This window comes from Halichoeres trimaculatus, unplaced genomic scaffold (genome assembly GCF_033239565.1).
Source record: "Halichoeres trimaculatus isolate MK-OKI-2021-1 unplaced genomic scaffold, fHalTri1.1 fHalTri1_scaffold_18, whole genome shotgun sequence".
Taxonomy (NCBI): domain Eukaryota; kingdom Metazoa; phylum Chordata; class Actinopteri; order Labriformes; family Labridae; genus Halichoeres; species Halichoeres trimaculatus.
The window spans coordinates 11,221,983-11,235,441 of record NW_027437196.1 but is presented as its reverse complement, the minus strand read 5'-3'; the positions used below and the strand labels follow the sequence as shown (position 1 = coordinate 11,235,441).

Sequence of the window (13,459 nt, the reverse complement as noted above, 5' to 3'; positions counted from 1 at the left end):
ACTAGCATTCAGAATTTCATTCTGGACCTGCTCTTGTGGGGTTAAATAGGGGCTTTTATATTTCAGATAACAGGATGACATGGTTAGTAGTCTGTTATATGAAAGTGTCTGGGATAAAATAGGTTTCACTTAACATTTGCTGTTTTAGGTGGGTCCACAGCCAAGCCAGCAGCAGATCGAGCAGTCTTACAATGTGTATGACACCACCCCATGTGCAAACATTTCTGCATAAAGCTCCGCGCAACCATTGAGCCAATTACAGGGCCTGCACACACAGCAAGCTGTACATACCACTTACTGAGACAAAAAGATCAAACAAAACCCACAATAAGCATTTCCATATTCGTTACATAAAGAGCAGCGTATAGCAATAAGCCTACAGGAATTCAAAACATGTGCTCCCACCACTATGGTGCACTACACGTATGCACAGCAGCCAGGAAATGCACACTTACCATGTGACAGTAAAATAATCCATCTGTTTTTGTGGTAGACTGTGAAGGTATGGGTATTGTTATAATGAAAACATGGACCATCACATGGATGATAGCTACTGTCTTCATGCCAGATTCCTCAACAGACCCAAACAGCACCTGGAGGAGCCTTACTTGGGTACCCCGTCTCTATAGTAGTTTCAAAATGCAGAGTTGTATAAAATAAAAGCTGCATATTGTTGCTGAACTAGCTAAATTTTGCACTCAAAGAAGCAATCAAAGAACTCAAAGGCACACCTTGACTTCAATTGATATAAGACTGATGTGAAGATGATTATTTTTGAGGTTGCTATACTAGCTAGCATAGGGTAGCTTGAGCGCATCCAAACCCCTCCATCATACTGCCTATGCTCAAAAGAAAGCACAAATATGTTTTCACTCAATTTAATAAATAAAATTAGGTTCCAGTCTACTCTGTTTAGCATCATTGTTTGTAGGTACAGCTTTAACACAAGTTAGTATCTCATGACTCAAAACATCAATGCTAACATCATGTTGCTATGCACAAATGAGGTTTACTGTGTAGCAATTTTACATTAAATATTTTTTTGGGACCAACCAGCCTCCTTTCTACTATTTAACATCATAGCAGCTCACCATATTGGCAGCTACGTTGCCAATATGGCAACGGCTGAAAAGTGTCCACCGCTCAACACTCAACTTTTTCACCATTTTGAATGCATTGTAATTTTCAAAACTGGTCGTGTGATAATCACATTCTTATTTGTATGTTAACAGTTGACAGGTAAATAAAATGTCTTGTAGAGATTTTTTTAAAACCTACATGCTTTTGATGTTTAGTTACTGCAAACTAATCTAGTTTAGCATATCTTAGTTTACCCTAGCTTAACACCAAGTCTTGGAATATGGGGAACAGCTTTCTTGACTTTATGTAAACACTAAAAGCTGACTTTCCCACCTTTTAAATTTCAGATTTTATAAAGTGATGATTTAAAACCATGAGAAGCACTGTTGAGGTTGTTGTTGTTAGCAACACAGGGGTGAAGTTAGCTGTTTTAAGCTTACATTAACATAAAGAGCTAACATATAGCTTCACGTTGTAAATACAGATGTTTTTCTTTATCTAAATTTATTGTGAGTGGTTATTTTCAAATAATTACCCTCTTTGTTTCACTGAAAAAAACTTGAGTGAAGATAAAAGCAGAAGAAGACAAAAGCAAAGAATTTTGAAAAATCACATCCATTAAAAACTTTTGAGCCATTACTGCTGTCGTTAAAAAAATGAATATTTCAACAGAAAGGTTATTCTTTTCACTTGCCACTCTTTTATGGATACCAGGGCTGTCTGCACAAACTTTTGTGTTCACTCCACTCAATAATTGTTCAGATATTTCAACCTTGACCAAAGTGGAGCACCATGGGACTGGCTGTCATTGCTTTCTCCATAAACCATGTCAGAGTCACAAAAGTCTCAAGGCCTCAAGGCTTTTGTGTCCTTTTTCATAACACACTTTTTATATCTTTTTTTTATTATTTTTTTTATAATTTTTGGGGCAGTTTCCATGGCATAATAAATAAGCCACAAAAAGATAAATTTAGGTTCTGTTTTGAGGCACCGGAGCCTGGCACTTAGTCGTATTTCAAAACCAGAAAACAAAACGTACCCTCTTTAAGTGAAGTGTTCCTCCTTGATGTTTCATTTTGGTGTGAAAAAAGACAAACAAACCATAAATTTAACCCCCTGAGACAAGTGCACTGAAAAGGAAAAAAAACACACAATGTAAGTTTTTAATTGAAATTACAGAATAGAAATGTTATCTGATTGACATGCTCTGTTTTTGTTTTCACTGATTTGCTGTTGGTCATGGAGCATCATGTAATTATGAAAGCTAACATGCATGAAAAAAATGATTCATCCATGGTATTATTTTCAAACTGCCAGCAGCTAAAAGAAGGAAATCCGACTTATGAAAGAAAACGTGCAAACATTTTCATTTCTTGTTATTGTACTTTCATGTTAGGAAGAGTTTTGCTACTTGTGCATGAGCATATGCAGTGAAAATCAAAACATGCACCTATAGAACTATGGGTGAAGGTTTGTTATTCTACTGCCCTATATCCTCCCTCTTACTTCATACGTGTTCTTGCAAAACACTGTTCCATGTTGTTGTCGGTCCTTGAAAGACTGTGTCACCTAGGTCGTGAACCTTTTGCATTTTCATTATCTTTGACTGACGTGCAGGGGCCCTACATGCCCTCTCTGCACACTCCTCCCAGCATACCACGCCTCCTCCAACATGTGAGTTCAACAACTTTTTGGCAACAGCAGAAAAAAACAGTGTTGTGCCACTGATCCCATTTCACAAACCCTGCCCGTATAAAGGTGCAGGTGGAGTGAATGAGGCAGAGTGACAAGATACAGCTGCTGAGAAAGGAGAGTTTGCTGTCTGGGATGAGATCTGTGAAGGCTTGAAACTTCATCCAAGTGGGATCATCAGTCTGGTGAGTTCGAATAAGGTCACTGAATCCATTCATGTAATCTCTGTTACTATTACATCAGTGGATTATGGGGATAGATTATGAGTTAATAAGCTATTATAATTGTTTCATGTATAGCTGGTGCTTCTGCTTTCCCAACACAATAGCTAAATAAAACCTTTAAAAACTGTTTGCAATACAAACTGACACAATGGGGTCTAGAGGTAAGAATGAGTTATGAAGGCAACAGAAATGCTATGAAGCATAAAAAAAGTAATAAGAATAAAGTATAGGAAAAAAATATGATGATAATATAGATGCCACGATGAAATGAGTCACAAAAATTAAAATACAAATAAAAAAAACTGTGATATGAAATAAACATCAAAATACAACATGGAGTAGTTGCAGTGTCGTGCTTACAGGTTGTTTATTTTTGTTTCTAGAGCTTAGAAAAAGTCATGATATAACACATATTTGATACATTTTTTAAGTATGTTGTGGACATCTTGTCTAGTTACCCTGTTTGAGGGGCAGGAAATATCAGGCTAAATAAAAGCTATTAAATGCATGATTTAAGACAAAAGCAAGTGTAAACCAGCTCCTGTACTGTCCTTGGTTTTATAACAGCTCTTGAAATACTCTTTACATAAGGGGTTACTTATGTTCTGCAACATTTAAAGCACTTCTCTGTTTCCACTTTCACTTCAGCTCTCCAGCCTCCCGGTCTACTCAGCGCGTCTGTTCCGGACGAAGGGGGCGGTGGGGTGGCGCCACGTCATATCAGCCGCCGCGCTCTGATTGGCTGTGGATTCTCACCCGACACAGCTGTGATTGTTTTCTGCAGAGGAAGCTGTTGCCCCCGGTATGAGCTGTGTGCTGTGGAACGGAGCAGCACCGTGTGTTGTTTTCGGTCAATGTGTGTCTGCTTAACGAATGATGTGAACAAATAACGTGACTGAAGTCACTGTTGTACCGAGCAGGAGACCGAGGAGGGGATCCTGGGTGCTGATGAACAGGTGTGGAGCTTTCTGCTTGGACCAGACACTGAAAACGTCTGTAGATATAGGTAAGAATCACACATTTTCTCTCTGTAATGGTACTGATTCAGTCTCCAAACAATGTATGTCATATCTGACTCGCTACTTTTCTCCTATCCCTTCTTCCACAGCCCAAAAGTGCCAAATGCCCAGACTGGAGGATCACTGCTGGAGCTGCTCCTGTGCATCAAGGGTTGAAACTAAGCACTCATCTGGAGCAAACTGGTTAGCATCTAAAGCTGAAGAAATGATGTCCATTATCACTTCAGTGCTGAGCAATGCCTACGGCTCTCTGCACGACGTCCGGACGGCTAACCTCATCCGCAGGGGTCTGGTCCTCTTCACCGTGGGAGCGTTTCTCGCCCTGGTGCTCAACTTACTGCAGATACAAAGACATGTCACACTGTTTCCTGAAGAGGTGATGACAACTTTGTTCTCATCTGCGTGGTGGATCCCTCCGTGTTGTGGCACAGGAGCTGGTGAGTCGAATACTGATAGTGTGTTGTGTTTCTGGGCAGAGTTACAACACTGTGCTGTAAAGTTTGGGACAAAGGAATGCAGAGAGGGGAGGGTGAAGTGCTGCTTTTTTTCCCTATAGAACAGCCACGAAAAAAAGGAAGTCAGCTAGTCTCAAGAACAAACAAAATCATCCTCTGGGAGTCTTGAAATGATCCCTGCAAAGTTAATTTTAAACACGTACCAAATTATGTAGCAGAAAAGTGCAATTTGTCTCCATTTGAGCTTTAAAAGCAACAGTTTTGTATGTGTGCTACTGTTATCAGCTTCCACACTATCATGTGTTTATGACTCATTATTCGGCCTTGTTTTTGTTGGCTATTATATAAGCCTCAAGTGCTATAATAGTCTTGATGGTTTTGTCTGGCACAGTTGTGAAAAAAATGACTTAGTACATATGGCAGCGATTCTCGAGCTCTGATTGGCTGCAACAACAGGACAAGAGGTGAGCTATGCGCTCATTGGCTGGTGTCATAACGGGTGAGCTGAGGGGGCGGTACTTTAAGGCCAGGAACCCGGAATGAGGAAAAAAAATAAGCGCGTCTATCTGAGGCTCCTCCTCCTCTCCCCATGTGCTTGAAGGCAGAAAACAGGAGAATGTGGAGGTGTAGCTTCTAGTCTTGACAGTTTGTTTACACTAAGTTTTGAATTAATGGATGTCAGTGCCAAGTAAGGACTTGTTGGAAGACTTCATGGTGTAAACTAGGTCACAGCCTAGTTTTCCATGACCTTATTGCTTTTGAGTCAGCACCCTAAATTAAACCTATAGAATTCCATAAGCTAAAAATTAATAATAATAAAAAAAATAGTAGTTTATTTTTAGGAATGTTATGTTGAGGAACAAAATAATGAGGTTTGGGGTGCAAAATGAATATGTATGCAATTTAACCTTCATTTTTCCGTAAATATTCCAGCTGGGTTGTAAGACTTTTTTTTACAAGGGAGTCCTGGCCAACAGAACCATATAAAATTTCACACAAAAGATGATCCTTAAAACAAGGTTTAAAATAAAGGAAGAAACAAAAACACTGAACACACTTTGACCAAAGACAGGTCAAGACAACCTGTCCATGGGACAAAGGTGACAGTGACAACCATAGAAGTCCGTAAAGAACATAAATAAGACTTGCAGATCATTTAGTACAGCCTTATAAAGAAAATATACCAATGTAAAGAAGAAAAACCTACAGTGATCTGAGCTGAATCCTAGACCAGAGACAAACACAATGCAGCATGGTACAGTGATTCCGGCATTTTCAGAGAGGCCTAGGTAGAATACCACCATAATACAGACAAAAAGGTTTCTTTAATGATTTTTTTTTTTTAATGCAACAAATGTTAAAACAGCCTTTGATTCTGTAAACGAAACTCAACTTCACCCTCAGGTTTGTGGTTATGCTCAGGGTGTGATGACTCAAACATAGGTTTTAATAGATGATTAACTGCACTCAAAACTCAAGATGATGAAGCATAAAGAATGGTGTCATCTGCATAGAAATGAAACTTTGTATTTTTAACATTTTTAAATAAGTTATTGACATAAATAGCAAAAACAGCAGGACCTAAATATGGACCCTTGCGGGACACCTTTCTTTATGTTAAGCCATCAACCCAGATACATTGTTCCCTGCCACTCAGACAGCTTTGAACCACTAAACAGTTCATTAATGTTATATTTCACAGCTCTTTTCAGTCATGAGCCCTTCACTTTTTATAAGTGTATTCAGGTCTCTGTGAGGAATTACAGAAGTGCATGTTCAGCAAATAAAATAACTCTCTAAAAGCATATTCTCTCCTGGTGTTTCATTGGACTTCTGCTTATTTTGGTTTGTTCCGTTTTTTTCAGCTGTCGTCGGCCTGCTGTATCCCTGCCTTGACAGCCATCTGGGAGAGCCACATAAGTTCAAGAGGGAGTGGGCCAGCGTCATGAGGTGCATCGCAGTGTTTGTAGGCATCAACCATGCCAGTGCTGTATCCTTTTGTCCAGAACTGACCTACACGTTCATATAAGAGCACTGTTTCATCACAAGTTTGCAAAGTTAACGCAAAAAGAAATCTTTCTCTACCCTTCCCGTGTGATGGATCTAAGAGGTCATTCAAATATTTGCACAAGAACTTACCCCACTCTAGCTCCACACCTGTTTGTCTTTCTCCTTAACCGCCTGATACCTCAGAAACTAGACTTTGACAACAATGTGCAGCTCTCCCTAACCCTTGCAGCCTTGTCACTGGGCCTGTGGTGGACCTTTGACAGGTCCAGGAGTGGCTTCGGTTTGGGGATCACTACAGCCTTCCTGGCTACCATCATCACACAGCTGCTGGTCTACAACGGAGTCTACCAGTAAGTTAGCTTAGAAGAAACTCTAATGCTGTCATAGATGATTAATCACAGAGATCTGCTTCCTGTTACACCCATTAAAAGGATATGACAGGTTATGATTAAAGTACTGAGTCATGTTTTGGGAGGTTCCTTTATTTATTACACAGTTCAGTGAGGGAAGTGTTGGCCACAATTCAAGGTGCCAAAGCATCTGGGTAAGAAAGAGAGGGAAATAAAAGAAGTCAGTGTTTCCTTTTCTGTGACATAAACCTCTGATTTGTTCTTCTTACATCTGATTTAGCTTTAGATTTGCAAAGAGGTCATTGGTCAAGATCTACCATTAAGCACCTCCAGTTAACCTTTTCTACATCATAAATTCACAATTATTTCATTTGTCTCTTTCAGGTACACGTCTCCAGACTTCCTGTACGTCCGCTCCTGGCTACCTTGTATATTCTTCTCAGGCGGTGTTACCGTGGGAAACATCGGACGACAACTTGCCATGGTAAAGACTAAACCTTTCATAAACCCATGGTTGTGTATCATTTATCTTTGAGGGCATTTTCTGGCTGTATTGGATAAGACAGCTGAAGGGAGGCGGGAAATATGGGAAGTGGTGAGCGGGAGGAAACGTGCAGGAAAAGGTCAAGGCCAGGAGTCAAACAACCAGCTGCTGCGACCACTAAGCCAGCTGACACCCCACATTTCTTGTATCTTTATGAGCTGATTTTATTCCTTTAAATAACAATCAGACATTAGTAGGCATTTGGTAAAAATGTGAGGATAAAGTTCCCTTAACAGCAAAAGTGACAGAGTTTAACCCTGGAATTTAACAACTCTGACCCTGCACGAAAGAACAAAGTGGATTGCTTAAAAATCAGCCAGTAGGATGCGTTTCAACAGAAGCACAATAGTCAGACGAGCCACTGTAAGAGCTCTGAATGAACACTGACATATATTTAACACTTTGTGTTAGTAAATAAATCATAGTTCCTTTATTTCATTTTTTTATTTGCCTAGGATTATTTTTCAAAAGCAACACAGTCATCTCAAGTTAGATAAGTTTACAGTATGATCCATGTTTTCTTTTACCCGCCTTTTTTAATATCATTCATTACACAACATGACAAAGCAAATGGATTGCCTTCCTTTATAAATAAAAGGGAAATATGTAAGCAATTTTAAACAAAAGATAGGCAATTTCTCAAAACTGAATTCCCTCCAACCTTATTGAAAAAGTAATTATTCTTGTTACAAAGATTTAATGTATGATATCAAACCATTTCGAAGTCCAAAAAAGTTCACCCCAGTCGAACTTCATTTTGACACAAATATGATCAACAGCTTCCTGGGACGACTAAGCCACAGTAAAAAGTGTCAAGTACGAATACTTTACCAACTAAATGATCTCTTTGAGAGTTTGATATCCTAAATTACACATTTTTTTGTTATTATTATTATTTTTTTGGTGTTTTGGCTTTATTTGATAGGACAGCTGAGCAAGCAGGAATCAAAACAGTAATAAATTATGTGATAATAGCCTCTAGGGGGCACCCACTTCACCAGCATAATAAAGCCATCACTCCGCACAAAATATTATTTGATTGTTCAAAGATTAAAAGATTGTTTTTTGATGTTAAAAAAATCATTTTGTGTTTGATATGTTAGCAGAGTTGGGTGTTTTTCAGCATCTAAAAGTTAATTAGAGACTCTGTTGTAACAAACACTTTGTCGATGCTAGCCCTTGAGCAGGTGGCCCCGTATTCGAAACCATCCTGCATTAACTTCCCTCCAAGTCACTCCCTACTCCTGCCCTGTTCCCTGCTCTAAACACTGTCCTGTCCTCTTTGAATACAGGCATAAAAAACACAGCAGCAATAACTTTAAAGAATATGAAGTTACCAAAGATAAATCCCAGTGGGACGCCATTAGCCTGGTCGTTTAAACATGTTTGTCTAAAAACCATAGGAAGTGTCAGTTTTCATATAAATGTTCTCCAGTTAAAGTATATCTGATATCTTGATCTAATTCACTAAAATACACCTGTGATCCAGTCTGTTGTTTCCATCCCTACACGTTTGTCTTTATCAGGCTTTAAAATCTGTAAATGTCAAACTGCTCTGTTCTCTGTGTTAAACCGGTTGACAGAAAGTCTGACGTCGAAGGTCTCCTTTGCACCACTTAAGCTTTATTTGCCGGGGTTCACCAGAACCCTGACAGCTGATAACATTGTCAAAAGGTTTAAAGTTGCTGAAAGTGCATCGGACGCCCTCCTTCCTTCATAATTATCCCATCAAGTCAGCTTTGACATCTTCATTAAGCCCGTGCCCGGAAGCCTCACCTCATTCTGTCTGTAAAGTAAGAGTCCCATCACTCCCTCAGTTTGACTCAGTGAAAGCGTGAAAGCAGATTAAGAGCTGTTGTTTTTCACAGTCATGGCGGGACACAGAGCCAGTCAGGACTCGGCTGACCAGAGGGTCATTTGCTACTCGATGTTTTTGTTTGTGATGAGGCCTGAGGAATGTTGGCACAAGTCTGCACTCGTGGTTTTGTTCTCTTGTTTTTCTCGCTTTCGCTCCACTGACTCATTTATGAGAGGGATTTGGAGGAACATGAGACTCTTCCTCAAATCTGTTTCTTTGTGGCCCTGAACTTTTTTTTTCCTTTTGCATAATGTAGATTCCAGTGAAACAATCTGTTTGGCAGCGTTGACCAAGCAGAATAAAAAAGGCGTTGGTCCGTCCAATTCTTGCACTCATTAGATCTGCTTTGAAGCTGGATGGCAATTAATTTTACAAGTTTATTTACAGTTACAGTCAAGTGTGCCATTTTGGATCCAATGAGCAAACAGCTGAACAGAATATGTTACGCTGAGACCTGCTGAAAAGAGTAGCTTTGAGAAGAGCTGAGAAAGCAGTACAGTTTCCTCAATGAGAAAAAAAGGAACAGAAAGTAAATTTGTTTCGAGGTAAAGAAGAAGCGGGAACTTATTTCTGTAAAAGTTACTGATTTCAAAAAGTGTGTCAGGATTTGCCTCAGAGTTTTGTCTTGGTGAAAGTCTGAAAGTTTCAGTTTCCAGGATGTGTTCTTGTTTCCGGAACAGCTTCCCACCAAAAAGTCTGCTCAGGGCTTCTGGCTACAAAAAGAAAGTTCTTGCTCAGGATAGATTAATTTAGCGTCAAACAACTGAACAATGACGTTTGTGGTGATTTCACATTTAAGTCTGACTGACATTTTCATCTCCAGCTTTCAAAGGTTCAACATGGAGAAACTCTATGGTGACATTTCTGTTTCTACCCTTAACTCTTCTTCTCCCGTCTCTCCACAGGGTGGTCCAGAGAAACCCCACATGGACTGAGCAGCTGAAAATCACTCGAAGGACAGCAGTCGTAAAAAAAATGGACAAGTCATGTTAAGAACGAGAAGAGCAACAGGAGAAAAGAGACTCATTGTTTCTACTTCATTCTTTGTTCTCCCAACAAAGTGCGGGTCAGAAGAAGCCCCTCATCTAACGTGCCATGTCCTCTGCACCTCCCTGTGGCCAAACTCCTTCCTCCTCCTCCTCCTGCCACCTCTGTTGAATTCCACTAGCATTATGGCTTCCCTCACGCTGAGACCGGTGGAAAGTGTTTGCCTTACTTTCTCTTTCTTTGAAGTGTTTTTATTTCATGCTGGAAAATTTGTATCTTTCCGTAGTTTATGGATTCAAAGGTTGAGTGTATGATTTAGTGTGAATGTATCCTGATGTGGGCAGTTGCAAAGTGACAGGGGGTGCTATAACTTTTAGCCCCATTATTATATGATCGTAAAAGGGAATTTTGTGCGGCAGTGTCTTCACTCTCTCATAGAAATGTATTCAGCTGCAACTCTGAAGCACAGAGTAGATGTTTGCTCCCAGTCAAACCAAATTAAGTATTTATTTTAGAAATTTTGAATTATCCCTAAACCAAATGTATGGCATGATGGACAATGAATGACTCCTCCAGTTTGGAAGGCGTAGACAGAGATTTTTCTTTTGTTTTGGACAGTACGATCTGTTTGCTAAATACGTAGCTAGCTAGCACAAGACTTGGGTTAGCTTGTTGAAGTTTGGCACAATTACTGGAAACAGGGTTCAGCTAGCTTGTGGAACCAAAATTTACCTGCTAGCATATGTAAAGGTCAATAATTAACCAGATGTGTACTGAATGAACAAGAGAATAGACAATGCTAGCTGCTAGCTTAAACAAGCTAGTTAAAACTGGAAGTAAGGAAATGCTACTTGACAAAATCCACCAACCACCACCCTTAAAGCTCAGTAATTAACACATTTTGTATACTTTATTCAAATTTGGATTGCTAAGCTAACTAGCGTTAGCTACGTACTTACAGCACAGACTCTAGAGTGTATTGGAGAGTTATGAGGAGCTACAGGAAATGTGTTGAGGAGTGCCAAGTAGTTTGATACCAGTTTTGTACCAGCTGATATTCACTCTTGAAGGAGAATTAGCCGTATTTAGCTTTGGATCGTGTTTTATTCACAGCTAGCTGTCACATGTGTTTTGGAAAACTCTCCTGAGACCTTCAGTTTGTTGTCTGTTCTGGTAAGTTCCAGACAGAGAGACAGAAGATTGTTGTGTAAGGAAGCAGGGAGAGGTGAGACCTCAAAGCATCTGACTGGATGAAAGTCTGCCGGTCGGTGCATATTTAGTGTTTTTGACTATCAGGGCAGGAAAACTCACAGCAGTGGATGTTTTTTTTTAATTTCAGCATCTTTTATTTTTCTTTTATAAACTAGTTTGAAACTCTTTTTCTCCCTTTGCAACCAAGTGTTAAATGTCTCATAACTCTCACTGTGCCGATATGAAGGCACACGTTTCCCATTTCAATTTTTATTTTCAAACGATAGTTTGGGAACAGTTAAAGCAAAGGCAGGACATTATAACTTAAGATTTGCAATCTGTGATTGCCAGTGTATTATAGAATGTAGTGCTTTTGTCACTATAACAGTTTAGTTTTATCATGTGTACAAACATTATGACATTACTGCTTGTATGTATAATGGCTTGCCGATGTATTCAGACAGGTATTATTACCACACTAGACTTACAGTAGGTTAGTTTGTGTTTGGGGGTCTAGAGGATTAAGTGCAATCAGTTTATACATGAGCCGATTATTCTTCCTTATTTATTATTTCTGACAAAGGCTAAAAAAGACGTAACGTGTAAGAATATGCAGTGATGATACTTCAGAAAGAGCAATAACATCTTTGTGTTTTTATTTTTTTGGTCAGAGATTACACGCCTTCAGAGTCATCCAATGACGACATAGAGTTCATTCATTGTGTCAAACAAGAAATCTCACGTAGTAGCATAATGGAAGGAAACCTGATTTATTTTTTTAAATACTTTTCCAGGCAGATCACTTTGGGGTTGAATCTGCTGATGTTCAGGTGTGTTTAACTGAAGAGGAAGCTTTATTTTTCGAGGTGGTGAAGCACCTTTTTTGTGTTGATGTTTTAGAGTTTTTGTGTGTCTGATATTTCAGATGTGTATCATTTTGCTACCATGGATTTAAGTGAAAAATAAAAAACACCTGACCAGGATGTTTGTGTTAAGTCTTCACTGACATGCCTTTTTTAAGGATTAAAGGATTTACACTTGTTAAATAAAGATTAAGAACTATGTGTATGACTTTGTTACTCATGGCTGCAGCGCAAAACAGAACCTCACAAAAACAGACATTAACGCAATCTTTGTTTTACAGTAGCCCAACCGCACATCTCAGCAGCTCTTGTAAAACAAAATCCCACAGATTTTTCTATCTTTTGCTTGTCACACGAAGCCGCAGCTCAATTACACTGTGGCTTTCTGTGGTGCTGACGCTGGAGTTTGTTGTGTCTGCTGTCACGGTCAAGTTGAATAGACGAGGACGCTCTTTTGTCTGGGGTCTGTCAGTCTCCAGAGCCATTATATCGTCTTTGGCTGCTTCTTCCCTCTGAAAGACCCCTCCCAGCCTCCTCAAATTAAAAAAAAAAACACTGAAGCCACCCCCCCATGCACCCCCTGCGTGTCATTGGGATCATGAGGAACTGCCCCCCCTCCTCTTCTGTCTACCCCCTCTCTGAACACGCCTTTCTGGAGGGCAGACTTCTATTTATACCTAGCGGGGGACTGACAGTTAACCTTTTGCACTGGGGGAAATTTCTGGGAGTGGGGCCAATATCTGTGGGCTTTTCTGAATGAACCCCTCGTTCTGAGACACTGTACATTTACATTTATCTGTTTTTTTTTCTTTATCCATCCATCTTTCTGCCTCCCTTCAACTATCCATCTTTTCATTTATCTATCTATCTATCTGGCCAACTATCAGGCGCCACACGCCGTTTCTCCTCTTTCCTTCCTCTCTCAGTCTCCTCCTCTTCTCGGGCAGAATAATTGGCCGAGCTTCAACCTCCTTTCATTTCCAGCCACAGCAAACTGAAAGACTCCATTAGAGCGCCTCTTATTGCCAAAAGACCCCCCTCCTCTCCCCTCTTCCTCTTCCTCCTCGTGCGTTTTCTTCAAGGCGAGCAGACAGGCCCAGGCCAATCTGATCTATTGATTTGAGCTGCCTATAGGTTTGTCTGCTAGACGGTCCAATTTCATCTCCTCTGAAACACCTTTGTGTTT

General features: G+C 39.9%; 1 protein-coding gene across 1 annotated transcript; it reads left to right on the top strand.

Annotated features, from left to right (window-relative positions):
- The first annotated feature begins 3,817 nt into the window (after window positions 1–3,817).
- On the top strand, window positions 3,818–12,400 carry insig1 (insulin induced gene 1). The gene is made up of 6 exons (XM_074693796.1): window positions 3,818–4,002; window positions 4,105–4,452; window positions 6,336–6,460; window positions 6,664–6,830; window positions 7,215–7,314; window positions 10,138–12,400. The coding sequence occupies exons 1-6, from the start codon at window positions 3,945–3,947 to the stop codon at window positions 10,165–10,167; spliced, it is 828 nt and encodes a 275-aa protein (XP_074549897.1). The 5' UTR covers window positions 3,818–3,944; the 3' UTR covers window positions 10,168–12,400.
- Window positions 12,401–13,459: the final 1,059 nt, after the last annotated feature.

Coding starts and splice junctions, on each gene's coding strand:
- insig1 (XM_074693796.1), top strand. CDS start 3,945: ATGAACAGGTGTGGAGCTTTCTGCTTGGACCAGACACTGAAAACGTCT. Junction 4,003..4,104: donor GAAAACGTCTGTAGATATAG/GTAAGAATCACA, acceptor CTTCTTCCACAG/CCCAAAAGTGCCAAATGCCC. Junction 4,453..6,335: donor GTGTTGTGGCACAGGAGCTG/GTGAGTCGAATA, acceptor CGTTTTTTTCAG/CTGTCGTCGGCCTGCTGTAT.